Source organism: Mycetomoellerius zeteki, unplaced genomic scaffold (genome assembly GCF_001594055.1).
Source record: "Mycetomoellerius zeteki isolate Tzet28-1 unplaced genomic scaffold, Tzet1.0 scaffold310, whole genome shotgun sequence".
NCBI lineage: Eukaryota > Metazoa > Arthropoda > Insecta > Hymenoptera > Formicidae > Mycetomoellerius > Mycetomoellerius zeteki.
Genome location: NW_017257295.1, coordinates 1,546,993 through 1,567,770, shown reverse-complemented (window position 1 = coordinate 1,567,770; position 20,778 = coordinate 1,546,993). Strand labels below are relative to the sequence as shown.

The following is a 20,778-nucleotide window of genomic DNA, read 5'->3' as shown; positions in this document are numbered from 1 at the left end:
AGTGTATGTACACGTGACTCAGTGATGTTTCCGAAACACGTGATCTCGAACATCGATTAACCTATCGACGACCATCCATTATCCATCGGTAAACGAGAAATAGATAAACAGTCATTTATCTACGAAAGGAGAGAAAGAGATAGAGATAGAGATAGAGAGAGAGAGAGAGAGAGAGAGAGAAGATAGTTGCGTTTCTCCTTCGGTAGTATCGTCGCTACCACGCTATGAGCGCGACGGTTGTGTGAGTGAAGGCCGTACGGAGATAACTTCATACCACTCGCACATCGTTCGACGAGCACGTCTCTCACACGTTGGGAGTACTTAGGAGGAGGATTCCTCGTTATCGATATCAGTCGCCATCGTCGTCGTCGCGCGTGCAAGTCTCACTCCGGAACGTGTGCGGGTTTCCGCTCTCGCTCGCAAGTCATCTCTCTCTCTCTCTTTCCTTTTCCCGCGCGCCGACGAGTGTAACTCGTGGCGCGCCGTGCATCTCAGGCCTACAAACACGCGTGCTTCTATGTTCTACGTCGTCGCGCGCGTTACGACGACATGACGGTCGAGCACGAGCACAGTGATTCTCGGATTAGAGCGTCACGAGGGCGGAGGAGATCCAGAAGGCGGAGATGAAGGTCCGCAGATTGCAACCTGACAAACCGTGAGTACGCACTGTCACAGACTGCTGTCCGTCATCGCCTTGCTCGCGCGTTTCGAACTCCGTTTCTTCGCGTTTCTCCGTATTATCCTACGATGTATCACGAAATCCGCCCGTTACGAGGACGATACCGTCGATCGGTGAGGCACAGCCCACAGTGGCGTGGAACGTACACTTGTCTAGCGACAACCGCGAGAACGATAACGTAGCGTACGGCGACGCGAAATTTTTCGTCAGGCCTCGAGAAACGCACGACGTAACAGACGCGTTTCGTGTAACGTGCGCATGCCCGCTCGTATCGCATCTGGCGAGGAGCCACGAGAGGGGATACCCCGTTCGCAAACATCGCTCCGTCTTACTCCGTTCCACGTTCCGCATCCTGCTCCGATGCGTGCTTAATCGATGCCGGAGGTCAACTGCCCGGCGGCACGGCATCCTGCGTGCGGTTGAGCCTACAGCTCGTTTCAGGGCGTCGGTGGCACGGCTGTGTACCGATCGCGAAATCGCGAAATAATAAACTCTAAACATGCATGCCCCGCTGATATTGGAGGAAAAAAAGAGTAGCTATACCGCGGAACTATTTTTTCCCTTGTTTCAATGATTTTTACATTCCCACGGCTGCACTCGGTTTTGTTCGTGATGCCAACGTTCTTGGCAATGTGGATTGTTTAGAATTGTGTCGGTGTATGTGTTATATCGGGGGGATATATGATGCTTTCCATATTTTTAAAACTTGTAGGATTTCTACATTCAATTGTTAGGGCAGCAAAGTTAAAGTTACGTAACGAAGAATTGTAAAAAATATATTGACGAAATTGTTCGTGATATGAGTTCATTATGTCATTAATATGACGTTAGTAAACATATTGCTTAATACGGAATTTAAATACCTTGAGGTGACATCTGTGAAAGGAAAAACCATTTTATTCTAATAGACTTTTTATGACATGCAAAACCAGTGACATAAAATCACATGCGAATATCATTTATGCATTTTTATATAATACAGACGTTGAGTTTTATTTTTTAAATAATGTCAGCGCGATATTATTCATTATTACAGATATCAAATTTTAATTCATAAAATGCAGGGCGAATAACTTTGACATGAATATCAAGTTAAATTAAAAATTATGTAAAAAATATTAAGAAATCGTGTAATTTCTATAAAATAAAAAATACTTGAATAGGAGTATAAATTATATAAAATATATCAAAAAAATATAAATTTTGTATATATTTTCTATATATTAATTTATATAATTTATATTTTGTATAATTTATTACAATTTATGTATAATAAATTATATAAAACATAGTAAACAAAGTGTCTGATAATATGTGCAGTAGGAGAGAGGTCTAAATCGGGGACCTATTTGCAGCTTTTTGCTCTCTATAAGACATAAATAAAGTTCGATAGTAAAACCGAAGGTACCATTGAAAAGATCATTTAATTCCCTTCATTTTTGCTTGAGACCATTTTGACGTATCTCTCACCTGTGTTGAACTATAATGAAAAATGTAAAAATGCTTTTTTCGGTCCGATTTGGAACCATCCCCTGGTTCAAATCGAAAACTTCTATTATATTTTTATGGATTTTTAGATAGAATTTAAAAATATTTTTATGTATTTTTCTTAGTATTGAGTAAAAACGAACAATTTGATAGTCAAAGATAAAAATTTTTTCAGAAAAAAGATTACAGACAGTTTATATTGTTAGAATTGAAATCAATAAAACTCAATTAATCTGAGTCTGATGACTCATGATATTTTACTGATTTAATTCCTTGGACCAAATCTGGTCAGCCGATCACCAATACTACAACCAGGTCTATAAGTTATTTACTGTACTGTCCGATGTGGACACGGGTCTTTTCGAATTTTGGAACAAATTTTACAATAAACCGTAAAAGTGATCACGAAATGCTTGATATTTTTGAATTCTACACTCTTTAATTATTTTAAATCAATTACTTTTTAAATTTTTAACACCTTTTAAATAATGATTTACAAGGATTTCCTTTTTAAAAAAATTTTCGCACACAAAATGGCTGAAAATGTTTGCGTCTATTTTATGAATGTTATGACAGAGAACTGTCAAATTGCTATCACATATTCGATGTCTTATAAGGATTTTACATTATAAATAGTACGCAAATCTCTGCTTAACCGTATTCATTTAAATTAAATTAAAAAGATCCTATTTGGAACACGGTCCGATTACACTCTCACCTCCAATATTTGTTTTTTTTGTAATGACATCATTAACCTTTGCTTTATGCAAAACCGTATTATACAAAATATATCATATATACACATATAGTTTTATTCTGCTTATATATGCATCTACCAGTAGCTACGACTTCATAAATAATAATTGTTCATTCCAGTCAGTTGACCTCGGTAATGTTAGAAATATCATCGTATGAAATTGTTGTGTCAGCTTGTTGTATCCACCGGATGTAAAATTAGACATCTGCATCGAGGAATATATCGATCATTTCTAGTATAAGCAATTGTTCGAGTATAAGCAATTGTGAAGTTTTAGACACTTGTTCGACTGTACAAATCTCATTCGTCAACCCGGGATAAGTTTCTCTTCGATTGCGTATAATTAATGCGCGCTCCTTGCTATTTCAGAGCGTCACATTGAAACCATCTATTCTCTTCTGTCGAAGTGTCTATCAACGAAGTCGAGTTAGACTTTGACTGTATTATGCTTACAACTTCGAATGTAAATCAATCTTTAACGAGATCGCACCGTCGAATTTGAAGAACTTGGAGAATATCTTGTGAGAAATGCAAAATTCAGTCTCATAAGACATTCTAGTTTGACTTTTACGTTTATAAAGACGAATTATATAAAATATGAAATAGATTATAATATGGAATTCATTTTCAAGGAAGAAAACTTTACACGGATTATTTCTCTCGCGCGATCTGTATAAAACTTTCATGATTCAACTCTATAATGTAATATATATATAATTTTGAGGGGAGGGCTTTAATTTCTTATTGTATTATTTTGGAGAGAGAAAACTCTATACGAATTACTTCTCTCGATCTATGTAAAACTTTCATAATTCAATTCTATAATGCAATATATGTACAACTTTGAGGGGAGAACACATTAATTTTTTTATTGTATTATATTATTATATGTAGATTACGTATTATATATCAGTTTAATTCGCTTTGTGATACTATTTGGTTTCAATTTATTTCACCTATTATACTATTCAATATATGTAATGCGTGACTATGAGATTTAAAACTTATTAAAATGAATCATTCTTAAACGTGTTTTGCAACTTATAAAACAACTTGTAAAAACTTGTACTTATCATTAAGTAGCATTAGACAATAATAACCAGTTATAGAATATTCAACTTCCATTCTCGGTAACGTATATGTACGAAGTCGAAGGATATTCAGTTTAATATTGATGATGTGACGGCTTTTACTGAGGAATTAAATATTCTTTGAAATTATAACCCATATTCGTATTCCACTGTAATGCGAGCATTTATCGATTAAAGTAAGGCGTAAATACGGATCTACGTGTTTAATATATTAATTAAATAATTTAATATTCATATTATTCTTAGTCGTTTATTTTCTTTTAATAATTAATTATTAATCTGCCAATTATGGATGAATATGGAGAGGATATTTAAATTTCAATTGAATTATATGTATACCGCGAAAATATCAACATAACCGTTTCTCTCTTGAGAGTAGATAAATATTTTTTTTAAATTGTGCGATGTAGTGAAACATTTATTTTGTAGTAACTGAAATTAAGTGAAACAAATTTGAATGGATAAAGTGCAAATAAATAAAGTTGTCGTTTAGCAAAATATTTTAATTAAATAATATCGATAAAATGACCATGCAACGATTTTGTTGCAAAACAGCAAAAAGTTTCATATTTCTACAAATCTATATGTTTCTCGTTTCTCCAAATATTATATTATATTTTTATTGTATCTAGAATCAATATATATTTCTCAACATATATTTCTAACTCAATATATATTTCTCATAATTAATTTTGTGAATAAGTTTAACGAATAGTACCGTAAATTTAAGTAATTTTAAACTTTCTTTAGAGACTCGTGGATGGATTCCATGATTGAATTTAACAAAAATACATGCTGTCCCAATTCACCTACATTTGCGGTATGGTTTAATGAAAAAAAATTAAACTGAAAAAACTTTAATAGAAATTTATGCTATCGAAGCATAATAGAAATTGTACGAATAATAACGATTTTACATTATTATTTTATCAGTCAGTTTATGATATCGATTTTGGTTCTGAGAAAACGTCATTTCCGTCAATTAGACATCGGAAGATCGTAGGTCAAGGTTGCGGACAACGAACTTTCGATCACGCGATGCACAAACAGTTTAAACGCCTCCGTGCGCCCCGGTGAGCGTAATTAAGCTTTGGGTCGTACCGAGATTTTGCTTTAACTCCTCGGCAACCCCTTCGCAACATAGTCGTCACTCTTCAGTGGCTTCCGGAACCGCTGACGTTCCATAGAGTGGAATGCGTGGCGAAGTATGCGCACCGGAACACCATCTTTCAGTGCCGTTAATTAAAATGTTAATTCGAGTAACATGACAAAATCATTCTGATGCGATATTGTCGCTTGTTTTAAATGCCTGTTCCATATCATTAAACAATTCTTCTTATATGAAAACATAGCTTATGTTATTATATTTTATACACATTTTTTTTTTAATGAACATTCGTTGTTTCTGTAGATTTTACCAGTTCTTCATAAAATAAGTATAATTTTACAAAATCGAGTAAAATATGAATTTGATTATGCTTTAATTAAAGCGTGCGTATACAAAAATAAAAATAAAAAATATTAAAGAATTTTATTTTTCATTTCTAAATTTTATTAGTAATGTTGTGTTGTCTATATTTATTTCTTTATCTTTTACAATTAATGTTTGACATTGATAAAGTTTTTTATTTATTTTTTACTTTAAAGAAGAATATGTTATTTCATTAATAATGTATAGTATATACAGGGCGTCCCATTTTAAATAATGCATTAAGATTTCTTGAAAACTATGGTAGATACGGAAAAATGTTTCAAACAAAAGTTGTATGGTTCGGAAGGGGACATAAGAAGATACCATTGATTTGACCTTGAGTGGCGTCGCCAAGGCCAGGTCACGTCGATTTTTTTAAATGGAATCCTCTATTTTTCATTACATTTTCTTGTAGCTTACCTCGAGAGTTTTTCAAAACACTATAATAAATCATCCTAGGACTCTAATTTTATTCTGTTTTTCGAAGATACCTGTAAAACGGAAAAACGATTCTAATAAACGGATATGCTAATTATACGTGTAAACGTGTTTTCGTTTAAACGTATAATACGTAGTTAATTACACGTATATTCGGAAAAACGTTTCTAATAAACGGATACACTAATTATACGTGTAAACGTATTTTCGTTTAAACGTATAATAGCGAGCCCTAATTTATCCTATTATCAAATATGGATGTCCCATTATCAAGTATTTACTGCTAAACTAAAAATTCTACTGGCAATAGAAGCTAATAAATTGATGGTCGATTTACGGTTTAATTGAAAGTAGAAAATATACATGCATTTCAATAATTAAAATCGCTAATCAGAGTATTTCGATTTTGTATTGACGTAAAACCATTTGCTTAATGCGAATAGAACATAACAGAATACTGTTGCATTGAAATTGTACGCATTGAAAGGCAGAATGCCGTACATTATAACGATCATATCTTTCCATATTTTCCTTTTTTGCATATTATAAAAGTCGATTGAGAGATGTATAGAATATTACATGAATAAATTATTAGTCATAAAAAGTATTGGATTTGTTCACAATGTATCGTAGAACAGAGAATGCATGTAAATGTCGCAAAAACATTTATTATACTCGTGATTAATTAATTGTCACGTTCGACGTATTTTAAATGCGATTTTTCTGTAACATACAAAACACTGATAAGGTATAATAATTTTTTAGTGCAATACATCTCTGATATAGAGATGAACATGTTTATGCGAGTTTACAACATTATTTTGTTTTATTAATTACTGGGAAAAATAACGAAGAATTTCGAACAGATTTAACTAATAAAATATGAGAATAATTAAAATGAAGGAATAAAATCAATGTACACATATTATTCTAATATTGACTTTAATGAGAGATTTCTCGATGGATGAGGAAAGAACATTTCTCATGGAAATAAAAGCGTATGATATTGAAATTAGCTATTACAAATTCAATGTTATTTCTGCGTTTCAAAAATATCGTACTTTGTTACGCGCCAACTTTTACTTGTCTCTGCCCGCGTATATACGTGCTGTTTCACGTGAGTTCCGTTCATTGCGTTGTTCAGTAAAGGAAAAGAGAGGAAAAGACAGAGAGTAAAAACTTACCCCCTTCAACACGGTATAATGACTTGCAAACAAGAGTTTCTTGTTCTCGAAAATGGCGAGTCTCTTTTGCCGCGTCGTAGCTTCTTTTCCAACCTGATGCGCGCTTCCTTTATTCTTCCCGGTTCGCTCCTTATACTGGCGAATCCATCCTCGAACAAACGATCCTTATATTTACTCGCGGCGTATTTGTCGAGCGTTTCTCTTGTTTTCACGAGTTTGCAATTAGACGTACGAGCCTGCAGCAGCCGGGCAATATCGGATTCTCGTCCTCTTCTTTCCGCGCGTGAGCGACGAGGAATATAGATAAGAGGCATAGGGCGAGAAGGATGGGGACCGGTTGCTTTACAATGTATTTCCGGAATGCTCGAGATTGACTTCGGAGTTTCCGATCTCTCCCGTTCTCGATTTCGGAGTACCCGGGATGTGTTTGCCCACCCGATTCGACGTATCTTGCTCTATAAAGAGAATTGTTAAGTTCACTGATGCATTGTTTAACTGTGTTGTAACGCTCACTCGGCGGAGCAACAATCGATTACCGCCAAAGACAAGATACAAATTGGGATCTTCCGCCTTGCGTGCTGCTAGAGAGGATTAGCCAAACTCAAATGCTACCATCCGGAGAGTTTGCACAAACCAGTTCTCATGTAACTAGCGTATACGTCTCTTATGGAAATAATTTAGAAAGTTATTAAAAGAAATAAATATTTATAAACGTGGTTATATTACCACACAAATTAGAATATTGATAAAACTTTTCTAGATATCAATTTTCCAAGATAAGGGAAGCTCTGATGAAACCCTTTGATAAACTAATCTCCAATGATTATAGTGGAGCGAATCTCATTTCAAGATTTTAATTTCCGCTAGATTATTAGTTGCGTTATTATCGCGTGCACCAATACTAATTCCAGAGCCAGTTCCATATAGTACATTCCATATTTCGACCGAGTGATGCGTTCTTTGGTAAAAAACCTCTTAATAAACCCTGCAATCACGCGTTATCTCCGCGACGGGTGGCAAATTTTCGTCCCGACGTTCAGCGTGCTACGGCAAATTTTTGCTTTCCGTTCACTCACCCTCTCCTCTCTCCTCCGTCACTACTTTTTTTGCATTTCGTCGAGTTCGGCAAAAACTTTTAATCTCTCGCGAGCCCAGCACAGAGAATCGTCTCGCGTAGCGCCTTCGAAACGGATGAGGATTAACGGTATTGTGCTGTCAATCCCGCAACTCTTTCCACCCAACGCTGCTGCTACCTCGCAATTTTTATCGTTCTTTCTTTTTCCTCTGTCTCTCGCCTCGTTTCCACGGTAAGATCGTAGGCGGCAGTGGCGGATTTCGCGCGCGAAATCAGGCGGAAGAACAATGGTGGCGATTACGCCGACGGAAGGGACGGAACGAGTGTCCGGATTAGGAAGGGTTGCGGTTTTTTTCGCGGTAACTCGACGTCGCTGGCACGGAGCTCTTGCTCTGCTGACCCGCCATGAAGATGACGCGCCGGATGATATTTTTCAGATTTATATTTTACAAATTTTAAAATTACACCATTTGAAGTAATTCAAAATAAAAGTTTAAAAAAGATAAAACAAAGATTGTTATATAAATTTCGTTAATTATAAATAATTTTTAATCATTACTTTAATAATTATTTTATTTAAATTAGCGCGCGCGTGTAAGGTTTATCTTGATGTTGCGAATATTTATTGTAAATTATATCATGAGTCAAGGCACTATTTTCTCTCGTCACATTGTCAAGATGGACAAAAGAAGGATATTTTAAGGTTTTAGGAAATAACGAATATTTTATGTAGAAATGTATGATTCAGATAAAGAATTGATGTTCAATATATATTTATACAGTGTCAAGACTTGCAATTATACCAGTGCAGCCAGTAATCGTCTAGTCAAAAGAAACGCAATTTAGTCTAACCGCACCTGCAGGAGACGACGAAGCTGCCACGTGGTTTCGCCAAGGGAGCAAAAGAAAATATGGTAGTCGTGTCACGACCAGCTTTAAATTAACTTCTTTAACGCTTATCCGACTTACACGAATTCCGTTTGCTGTTTACAAGATAGGTGAGAAAATTTTTATGAATCTCTCCAGAATGCATTACCAAGATTGGAAACGTCGGTCAGAGAAATCGCAATAAGATGGTTTGTTAAGAAAGCGAAGAAAGCGGCAAAATAAATAAATAAGATGGAATCTAGATGGATAGGTAGATAAATAAAATAGATAGATAGAAAGAAAGAAGACATTTTTCATATCATAAAGACGGAGCGAGAAATGAATTGGGAGTTAGAAGCAGACGATAGGTAATCGATTCCGAAGGTAGTCGGAGCTGCGAAAGAGGAGGCGTATGGGGTTGAAATGAATGAAAGTGAGGGAAGAAAAGCCTGTTTAAAGCGTCGTTTAATTTCCCTTCATGAATCATTTAGAATATTCTTCCGCCAGCGCCGTTTCTTATTCTCTTTCGGTCCACCGATTTGCCAGTCGGATGTTGTAGTAGGAGGATTCCCTCCTCATTACACGGGTAATATATGTATATCCGTCTGTCGTTTAAATATTCACGAGGTCTTCCGGTATCAGGAAGATTTCCGAGGAAGATACCATTCGATGAGGAAGGTCCACGTACAGGGTACCATTCTTCCATTTCACCCTTTCATGGCAGATGTTTCTTCTCCCTCTGCTCGGCGTGTCTGCATTGCGCGAATAACTCTTTGGTGTTTTTTTATGGAGGTTCGAAAAAAAAAGTAAACGAGATGGACAGAGGAAGAGAGAGAAAAGAAAGAAAAAACAGTATTATGAGTTTTAGCTTTCAAATTCAGCCGAAAACAAAAGATTTAATACCTTTATTTTTCACAGTTTTGTTGGTTTAATGGATAGCTCGTGAAGTATGTGATTTTAAGCAAAAGTAAGCGGATGTTTCGTGCTGCTGAATAACTAGATCATTAAAATCTCAAGATCTACAACGACGACTAGATCAACAACACATTCCTTTTTATTTTGAATAGAATATAAAGAATGAAGCATTACGTCAATGAGAAAACAATGGAATTGAATTATTATTAAAAAATATTTATACCTACTCTTTTATACGATATGTAGTAAAATTGTTTATGACTTTTCATGCAATTTGTACATATATATTATATATATATACATATACAAAAGTTTCCTTTTAATTATTTTTGATATAAAATTTATTTGTAATAACAGATGATAATAAAGATAATGCTTCATGCTTTGTTCCTTTATTCAATATATCTATTTTAAATATAATGGTTATTTAATACGCGCGCTATAGAACAATGTGAAATACGAGCACTATCAGGAAATGCTAAACAAATGTGGAATATGTTGCAGAGAAAAGGTACTTTGTACGTAAACATGGTGTTTGGGATAACGACAAAACAATACTCTTTTAATACATCTTAGTGCATAATATTCTACGATGCCGGTAGAGAAATTATGTTGGCGTTGAATATAAGTCCCCAATCTCGGAATAATTCATGCAACTCAGTATGACACGGGACATTAGTCATCCGTGATATATGCTGAATAATTATTACACAGATAGATGTGCAGTCAGACACATCGTTGTCATACAGTGCGAGGTCGCGTTTGAGTATCAGTCCCAATAATAACGAGCAAGTAATTAAATAAACTCGCACACTATGATATCAATGAATTATGTTAAATTTTAATGAGAAAGATGGAGAAAATGACAATTTAGTATAACATTATTATCAAATTTTCAGTTATCTCAAATATATTTGCATTTATTATTTGATCAACATTGACAGTTTTTTTTATAATAAAGAGAAATATTTACAGTTTAATTTACTCATTTGCGATATTCGTCGTTTTGTTTGTAATTTCCAATAAAATTGTCTCGAAAAGTGACACATAGAATCGTTCGGAAAAACGTTGGTCGGATTGCGAAAATGTCGGTGATGGACAGTACAGGGTATTGGCGCGAAAATTTATCTCGATTGAATTATGTTTCGTGACCACTACAGAACGCCCGAATAATTATTCGGAAACATCGTCCGCGTTTTGAAATATTTCCCGATGTGAAAGAGCATTTCTCTATTTATTTCATTTCGCGCGCCCATCATATGTCGATTATTCTCACTCCTCTTCCTACCTATCTTCCAGTCTCATTTTTGTGTCCACTATCCTGTAAAAGGATTTTTTTCACTCGACCCAACTTCGTGGATGTTAATTTTTTCATTTGCCAATGCGGTTTTTTGCACGCGGCTCCTTTTATTTTGTTTAAAATCTACCCGCGGGTGTTGGTTTGCATTTTTCAATAGTACGCGAGTTTTGAATAAACACGATTTTTGTTTTAGACGCTGTAAATAATTTCATTTGAAAATTTTCACGGTTTTATCGGTCATGACCATATGCGTTCGCTTGTTTGCTTTTTTCTCTCTATTTTCGGACGTGGACAAACTCGCAAAGTAATTTACACATTTAATGGTGCGTGCTTATACGTATCCATTAAAATTTTTTAATTAAAAAATAATAAAAAGTAACGCGAGTATTATTTCTAACGGTAATTTGCAACTGAGATGTAATAATGCAAGATGGTAATAATGGTAATAATGGTTGGAAAAATGACGCGAAATCACTGCTGCTATTTTTTTCAATAAGACTTATAATCAGGACTTTTCATAAGTTCGAAATAAAAAAAAAGTTGCTCTTTTTTTAAGTGAAATGCTACTCATTTTTTAATAGAAATGTAGTGATAAAATGATTTTGATGAGAGATTATTTATTTAAACATTTATTCTGATTAGCGGATTTAAAGACTGCAAATTCGTCACGCAGACAGCGTCAAAATGGCGGAATCAATCGCCATTCGGCGCGTCAGCGATCATAACTCAGAGTTCAATTAAATCCGTGGATCGGTTTGAAGTCACGTTCACTACCACATCGGCGAAGAAAAACGAGTCCTCGTCGGATGTTGCGAGCAAAAACTCGATGCCAAAGTTGTGCGCGCAATCGCGGTGTCGATGATCAAGGGATGTCACAGCGTGGCGACTACGTGCCGAAAACTCGTCGCATTAGCGCAAGTTTCGCTTAAGAAGAACTTTTTTCGCGACCCGTAATATGTCCACTACAAGAAAGCGGAAGCGATTTGCCTTGGAGCAACAAGAAAGTGGCGCTCTCTTGGGGAGCGCGTCTTTCACTTCCGGTTTCCGGAAGAGCAACGACAACTTAGTTGATCCTTTTTTGCCCCTCCATGGCTGCGGTTTGTCAGAAAGTGGACTGAAGTATGATATTGCAACTTATCACGAGCGGATGCTGCTCTCGGACTTTGTCTAAAAAGTATCGCGAACAATCCCGATATAAATCATCCGAGAGGGCGTGTCTAGTTTCAAGCATGGTTTTCTCAACCCGACAAGACGATGTCGTCGACACTAATCCATCAATATGAAACATTATAATGATACTATTAATGGAGGAAAAAGAGTCAAAATGTCGATAAAACAGTTTTGCTGAAATATCTAAAAATTTAGCTAAGTACAGATTTAAAAATAATTTTGTTCGGCTATCAAAACAATTATATAGAACTTTCAAACTGGTTGCGAGAATGTCAAAACTTTTTGCAATATTACTCATCATGCTTGAGATTTCTATGTAATTATTTTGAATTTCTATTTTTCAACAAAATTATTTTCAGATCTGCAGAGTAAACTAGGATATTATAGCCATATACATAGAAAAACTGGCCATAGTCTATAATTTCTCCGATAATTGCTAAATAGAGTATTTTTGTAGTCATTCTGAAAGCCTAATGTTGGCTATCTTACCCGAGTTTATCCTATCTAACAAGATTTCTAGATATTTCAACAAAATCGTACTTTTCGTGTAAGTAAAATTAAAAGTACGTTCGTATATTCATTTTCAGCGAACATTGATCAAAGTATGCGACGGCGGCATCGATAGGAAACATTATTTTAACATCATTTCTTTGATATCGAATGAACTCCCGTTTATCTCATATCGAATGACTCATTGTATTTGTAGACCGAGTGACAAAAGTCGAAAGGTCGTAAAATGCGTTCGCAGCCATATCTCACGTTTCCCGAAGACGCTGGTTGCGACACTTCGGACATATCCAGTCCATCGTCATTCTCATGCATATGGAATTTCCGAGCGACACGTCTGCGTCCTGTTTGCCCCAATACCAGAAGCGCGAGAGATAGCTCTTCGTACGCAAACCGCCGTTTCTATCGCGGCTCTATTAATTATCGCGATCTGCCATAAATTCTGAGTAATAGTTACGACATACAGGTCGAGAGGGTTTATTAGGGGGACTGTTGTGTGCGGGGTGGTGGAGAGGAGGGGACGTGCGACGATGTTGCTGAATGCACGCAGAAACCGCGCTGCTGAGGGTAGCTGCGGGTAATTACGACGAGGCGATATATAACGTTCGCCTGTTACATTTTATACGCAAAACCGACGGAATTCTTCAGCAGACAAATTGCATCGTCATCGCGCTGTGAAGTCGTCGTTGTGAAAATTTATAATATTTGCGCGCGTTACATACGCGCTATACTTATATTCATATAGTTGTATATTTTAGAAATATACATTATATATATTTATAGCAAATACATTTTTAAAAATTATATGATTTTATTAATATAATATCATTAATTAGATTGATATATTACGTAATTATTGTATTACGTAAATAATGTACGTAAAAAATTATTAAAATTATCAGCTTATCTAGGAAAACTTATTATTTGTCAACTAATAATAAGTGAAAAGTAATGGCTACTATCACACATAACATATAACATCTGCACTTTGATAAATTAATAATTTAAATGTGACGTATACATATTTTATATCAATTATTACGGATCTTTACTTAGTTGATGAATATTTTCTTAATTATGATAATAATTAAGAAAAAAATAATTATAATTGTATGAGTAAGCTTAGTTTCTTACTTTATATAAATATTGTATAAGGGTATGTTAATTATTATATCATTAGTTTAAATCTTTAACTTTTACTCACACGTATTGTAATTATTAATTGTTAAAAATGTAATATTTTGGAATTTAATTTTATATTTGAAAAAATGTAAAAAGTATGGGGATACATCAGAATATTTATATAAGAAAAAGAATAATTAAGATATATTTTGTGCATATTGCGTTGTCAAATCAATTAATGTAGTTTTATCAAGTAAGAATACTTGCATACTTATTATGTATTGTTAAACATGTTAAGTATGTTACGTAAGCACTGCCTCTGTAATAATAGTTATTTATGATGTGAAATAAGTACAGAAAGAAGCCAATTAAGGATGCAAAAAATGAGCAATGACGCGAGAATAGTCTTTATTCTCACGTGTCTTGAATGACTTATCAGGGAATTTTTGCAATAATGTGAATTCAAATACGGTGAACGCTAAAGTCACGCTATCCTTTTTTTAGTTAGTTGTTAAGAAGAAGATAACCTTGACCTTAGCGTACACTGTATCTGGATAAACGCTATTGCAAAAACTCCCTATTGTTAGCAATACTTAAACTTTAATGCTAGAATTCGAATAATTACGGACTAAGATAATAAAAAAATGGCATATTACATTTATCTACTGGAATAATTTGCATTTTGATTTAAAGAGATCTTAAATAGGGATTTGCGTTTTCATCAGATTTTTTAAGATATTTATACGATTTGAAAGTTAAATTGTAATATCTTGAAGGATATAAATTCAATTTCATGGCTTTTCGGTTGTGAGTCTCTGGTTCTTTGAAATTCCAAAGAAACTGGTCTCAAGAATACATCTTATCGCTCACGCCCCGGGTTTTCGCTAGGATCTTTCATGTAAATACTTAAGACGAGAGGTTCTTCTCTCCATGAGAGTGATATAGAAGCTTCACAAGACCTATCTCGATAACGGAATAATACTAGCGGTCACGAAGTAAGAGGCAATCGAAAAGTCGGCAAAATAGGATCGCTTGATATGAGATTTATTTTCCTCCTATATATTGATTACGGATATCATAATGCTATTTCTAGCGACAGTAATTCGTGATTTACTTGAAGGATGGATTTTTATCCTTGTCAACAATAAAAATCACACAATTTTGGAGAAATATGAAATTTAAAATATAATTGTTTATAAATAAATAATTTAATTAATTTACGCATTAAATTGCTTAAGACGATCCCTTTAAATCGCTCTGAAATATCTTTTTTTTTATGTGGTGGTACACACTATTAGAAAATTTACTTTTGATCTTACACTGTAAAAAGTGCAGTGTTTAAAATGTTTACGTTTGAAACATCTTTGCAAAACAAACGTTTAATGATAAAAAAATATTACAATTGTAAACGTTTTAGTGTTTTAAATCCAAACACACAGTGTTTTGTTTATATTGAAAAAACTTTAAAACTAAAACATTTTTAAGTATTTAAAAAACGAAGATAAGAATAAAAAACATTTTAATATCTTAAAATTAAATACTTCTTTTTTTAGTGCATTTGAAGAAAATTATTTTTTAGTTTTGAGAATGAGTTCGGATGGAAAGAACGTTACAATGACAAGAATATTAAGTGTGTTAAAAAAGTAATTTCACTTACTAGAATAAGAAGTCCCATCTTATTCCTTTGTTCTTTGCTATATATTCATTGTGGTACTATTCGAGATCCTTTTAGTACGTAACTCTTTTCGCATCGTCATGTACGTCCAATATGCACTTTAGATATCGGAAATTCCGTATGGTGCGCTACTCTCGCATGACTGGCAAGTGCGCATCGTCAACAATACTCCGTGCATGAAATCTGAATGGTATCTATAGCGTATGATAGAGGATCGTAACACAAAACCCTCTTGTCTTGGTGTCTCTAGGGTGGATTATATACCGGATGCGTCTCTGTAATCGGCTTCCACGATACGCGTCTATCATCCCTCCGTTCGTTGGTAGCGCGCACGCGACGAGGGTCGACGAGGACCATCGTACAAACTTTTCGAAAGGTTTTGTCTTGCGGTGTACAAAACACTCGAGTGCCTCTCGTATCTTTGATCGAAAAGATGCGCTTGCTATTCATGACAACGGTTGCCCTTGTCGAACTGGGCAACTACACTGTTAGATATCAAAGGAGCAATGAGAACTCAATCCCTTGAACCAAAAATAACATTTTGTTATTTTTAACTTCCATGTGCGTCAAAATATAAATCAGTCTATTTCTGTTGTTAGTTTCAATATAAACAATATTTATATTACGCGTGTCCAGTTAGTAAATAATAGGTAAGATATTTGAGTTAAATTTAGTATCTACGTTTTCTTAAATTATTTAAAAAATGTTTAATTCCATTATTTTAGTTAAATTAATGACATATTGAGTAAAAGTAGTGGCGACCTGTAGAAATAATTAAAAATAATTCAAATTAGGTCTAATTTAACATTATGAATTTAATAGTGTAATTTTATATCACTAAAAGGGTAACGAGGAAATAGATAAATTATTTATTATGAATTGTGAAAGATGCTTATTAAAATGTCATTTATTCTAAAAAATTGTACGATGAAGCTGTTTTTAACTGAAACAATTTCATATACAAAATTTAATTATTTTCTAAAAACACGATCTTGAGACTCTCTTTTTAATTCTTCGTTACTTATATGGGTCTACGATACCTCGACCTTATAAATTCATTAAATGTGAATGCTATTTATGCACATTATTATATGTAGTACGTTATTTTACGATTAAAAACTTTTTTGCATTTACCTTTATGTGTAAGGCTATAAGGGATACATAAAATAGTATCAAGTTTTATTTAAATCATTAAAGGGATTATAAATCATTAAATGAATATTGAGATATAATGTTAGGATGTTGGAAACATCTTGCGTGATTAATTATGTTAAAAAAATTACGCGAGCAATGTAACATTAACCATCTTATTTTATTATTTGTTAAGGCAACATTTGTTTTTAATTTTGTAAATAATTTTTCTTAAAGAAGGGTTCTAAAAAGAGAGACAAATTTTGAAAGTGAAACACGCATTGCATGTATCTTCGTGGGATCAGGATGCATTGTTACTGTTCACTTTAATATCTCAACGAAGCGTAGTCTAAATGAAAGGGATGTCCTGAATGTCTGCCGAATACGAAACAATGTCCGTCGAGAGTACAAAATGAGAGGGTCGTGTACATAATATATAATAGTAATTTTGCTACGATTGTCTGTTATAAACTACATTTTGTTACTAAACTTATATGGAAAACGCGAGAATTACAAATCCCACGGGTGTCTCCGAGACAGAACCGCTTGCTCGATCGTCCATCAAATAATGAGCATCTTTTATTGCAATAAAAGCGACTTATATCATTTACCACGTCGTCACGTGTGAACTATACGTCAGTCCGTAAATTGATATAAGGACATGTATAACCGTGCGATATGAAAGCTCCTTTATTGCCCCATTCTCATCCCTATGACGTTCATACGTCTTTCTTCATACCTCTCGCGCACAAGGATCATTTTGCTAGTATGGCGCCAGAACGAGAATATTCTCCTTAAAACCTTCTTCTCCTTTAGCTATACTCAGCGCTTGGTCTATTATCGAATTTCCGTACGTATAATAACGAGCTCGCTATTCATAAAGAGATCCTGAAGAGGCGAATACAAAATATACATGAAGGCATTACTTGTAACTCAGCTTTTGAGAAAGTTAATAATTATTATGTAACATATTTTATAAAGTGATTGCGTTGAAAAATTATACTTGTTCACAAATTTTTAATAATTTTTAGTTCAAGAAAACGAAACAACTTTTTTAAATGTATTTTGTAATTCTGACTTCGAATCTGCCATCAGAAATCATGTCGAATTTTTAATATAGTTCATTTTAAGATATATCATTTCTTTTCAAATAATTTAGGTACGAAATGCTGAACAAAACGAACGTTTCAAATGCTGAACAAAACGAATGTTTCAAAATTTTAAATAATTCAGAATCATGACCAGGAATATTGGAACGAAAACACTCTAGGCGACTATTGCTAGACTTTAATACGTGAAACTGATCCAAAGTTATATAAAGAAACAAAAATTAAACGTTTAACTTCTGATTTAATTTCCAATTTTAATAAAAACTTCATTATCTATATATTTATTGGAAGAAATGCCTTTTCTTATATCTAAAGAATTGACTTGAAAATATTTCGATGACAGATTCGAACTCAGCATTGGAAAAATTATTTTAGAAACAGTCTTCATATAATAATAAGATTGAAAGACCGCTAATGTTAAACATAATACTTTAAATTAAGAAGCGCCATAACGGTCAGAATGTTAAGATGTTGAACTATTGTAAATTCATTTAAATGAATTAATTTCAGAAATGATAATTGCGTGCCGATATGGTTGTCTTCATATGTTTCTCCACAAAATCCTGTTTGAATGAAAACTAATGTTATCGGCGATATCGCTATTATAGCAAATAAGTAATGGAAAAACAGATAATTCAAGTTCTTTTATTTCTTTTACAGATGTCACCGTCCAAGAGATAGTCTTTTTTCGTGGAGCTCAGGCTTCGATAACTTCACGGGATTCGTCAATTGGGGCTTCTTACTGCTAGGTATTGGTGGTGTCAGGTTACTGCTTGAAAATTTCATAAAGTGAGTATCTCGAATTGTAATAATACTTTTTTCGTATCTAATGGACTTGGTAGATTTTATTGGGTCATATATATTCCCGATGATGGATTTGTCAATAATAAACGCTCGAGTGGTATATCATATATAATATATAATAATGTCGACTATTCAATCCACGGAAATGATATTAATTGTTTTTATTAGCACAATGAAAATGAATTATATTATCTGAACTAATAATTATAATCAATTTCCTCCATACTTACAAAATTGCGTAAAATATAAATAATGATGAATTAAAAAATTAATTTATTAATAAGACGTCACAAAAAAATCTTTTATATTCTATTATTATTTATATTAGGGATATTTTTTAATTTCTCAAAAAGATCAGCGAAAGTCTTCGATTATTCGTATTTGAGATGGGTGAAAAATCTTCGAATGAGGAGCTAAATGTTGGAGGCTAAATGTTGGAGGCTAAATGTTGGAGGCTAAATGTTGGAGGCTAAATGAGGAGCAAATATTAAATCTGAATATGAATTTAGTTCTTACTCTTATTTCTTATTGTTCTTAAATTAGTTTTTCTTGAATATTTATTGCACTATTCCTCATAGAAACATATAAATGATATATAAATGTACGAATGTCTATAATGTTTTGAATTTGGATCTGGATTTGGGTGGCTAAATGATCATGTGAATTAGTTACCCCGAGGGAGTGAAAAAAAGAAAATGCTCTAACAAGCAATAGTGCCATCAAGAAGTTGTTATTGGCCTACCAGAATTATAGAAAAGAGTGTTTTTGCATGGGGTGACAGCTAATGGGGATAGGGAATTAAAGGCCTATCAGAAGTGTCTTTATTGGTTTGATGGATGCACTACCGTAATAATTTATGGGGGACAAAAAGAATCGATTGCCAGTAGGCAAGCAAAATTGAGTTTATAGCTGTAACTATAACGGCGTAATTATTCCTTAATCTTTAGGAGTGATTACAAATCGTGTAAGTGTATGTTGTTGGTTCGGCAAACGCTGTTGGACATGACAGGTTGTCAACCGGTAAGATTGCATGATCTGATTTTGATGCGCTCATATTTCATCGCAAACACGCTATGGATGAAAACAAATTTGATACCTTTAGAAACTGGCAGGGTTGGCAACGTTACTCCATAAAAATAACTCGTTACCGTTACCGTTTTTTTCCCCAAAGTAACTCGTTATCGTTACTCGTTATTGATTTGCAAAAGTAACTCGTTACCGTTACCGATACTCAAAATGTAGCGAGTCGTTACTTTTTCGTTACTTTTTTTGCTTGACGTTAACAAAAATATTATAGCGTTTTTCATTAGCAAAACTCAGTGCACATTAAAGCCGTTGTACACTACTTTAATTTAAATGTAAAAATGAAATATCTCAATTGATATAATATCCAAAGGGCATTTTATCTAATTTAAAAATTTTCAATACATTTTATTATGCTATTTTATCAAATAGCATAATAAAATGTATTGAAGATTTTTTTTCGTGGTTTATCGCGTTTCTATATTTTTATTAAACATACACATTTACGTCGATTTGTGTGTATACGAATTTAAATTGCACTGAGTACGCACTAGTTCTGCACTCAGAGAAAAAAGTCGTATCAGTAATTATAAATTTGTAGTGAAATAGCGCCTCAACTACAATATATACATATTATTAAATTCTAATAAGAATACTAGATTAAGTGAACTAAGAAAATATAGTACATTAACCATATGAACAATTTATAAATGGTTAATATTACTATATTTTCTTAGTTCACTTAATTTACTTATTGTTCTTATTAAAGCTTTAATGCATAGTTACAAATTTGTGTATGCATTTCTTATTTATTTTTGTCTTCCAAGTTTGAAACCAACGTTGCGCCTTTTATTGTAAGCGAGTGGTTTCCTTTTTAGGAGAAACTGAACTCCGCTACGTCCCTCTGGTGACAAAGCCGCGTACTACTCGTACTGAGCGACACTTTAAAAATTTTTGTCTAAACTAGAAAAA

At 33.8% G+C, this 20,778-nt stretch overlaps 1 protein-coding gene across 1 annotated transcript in view; it reads left to right on the top strand.

The window, feature by feature from the left end:
• The first annotated feature begins 549 nt into the window (after window positions 1–549).
• mdy (diacylglycerol O-acyltransferase) overlaps window positions 550–20,778 on the top strand; it is a 104,248-nt gene continuing 84,019 nt past the window's right edge. The window contains 3 exon segments of the mRNA XM_018451481.1: window positions 550–586; window positions 589–655; window positions 18,640–18,768. Of these exon segments, the coding sequence (XP_018306983.1) occupies window positions 550–586; window positions 589–655; window positions 18,640–18,768 (233 nt within the window).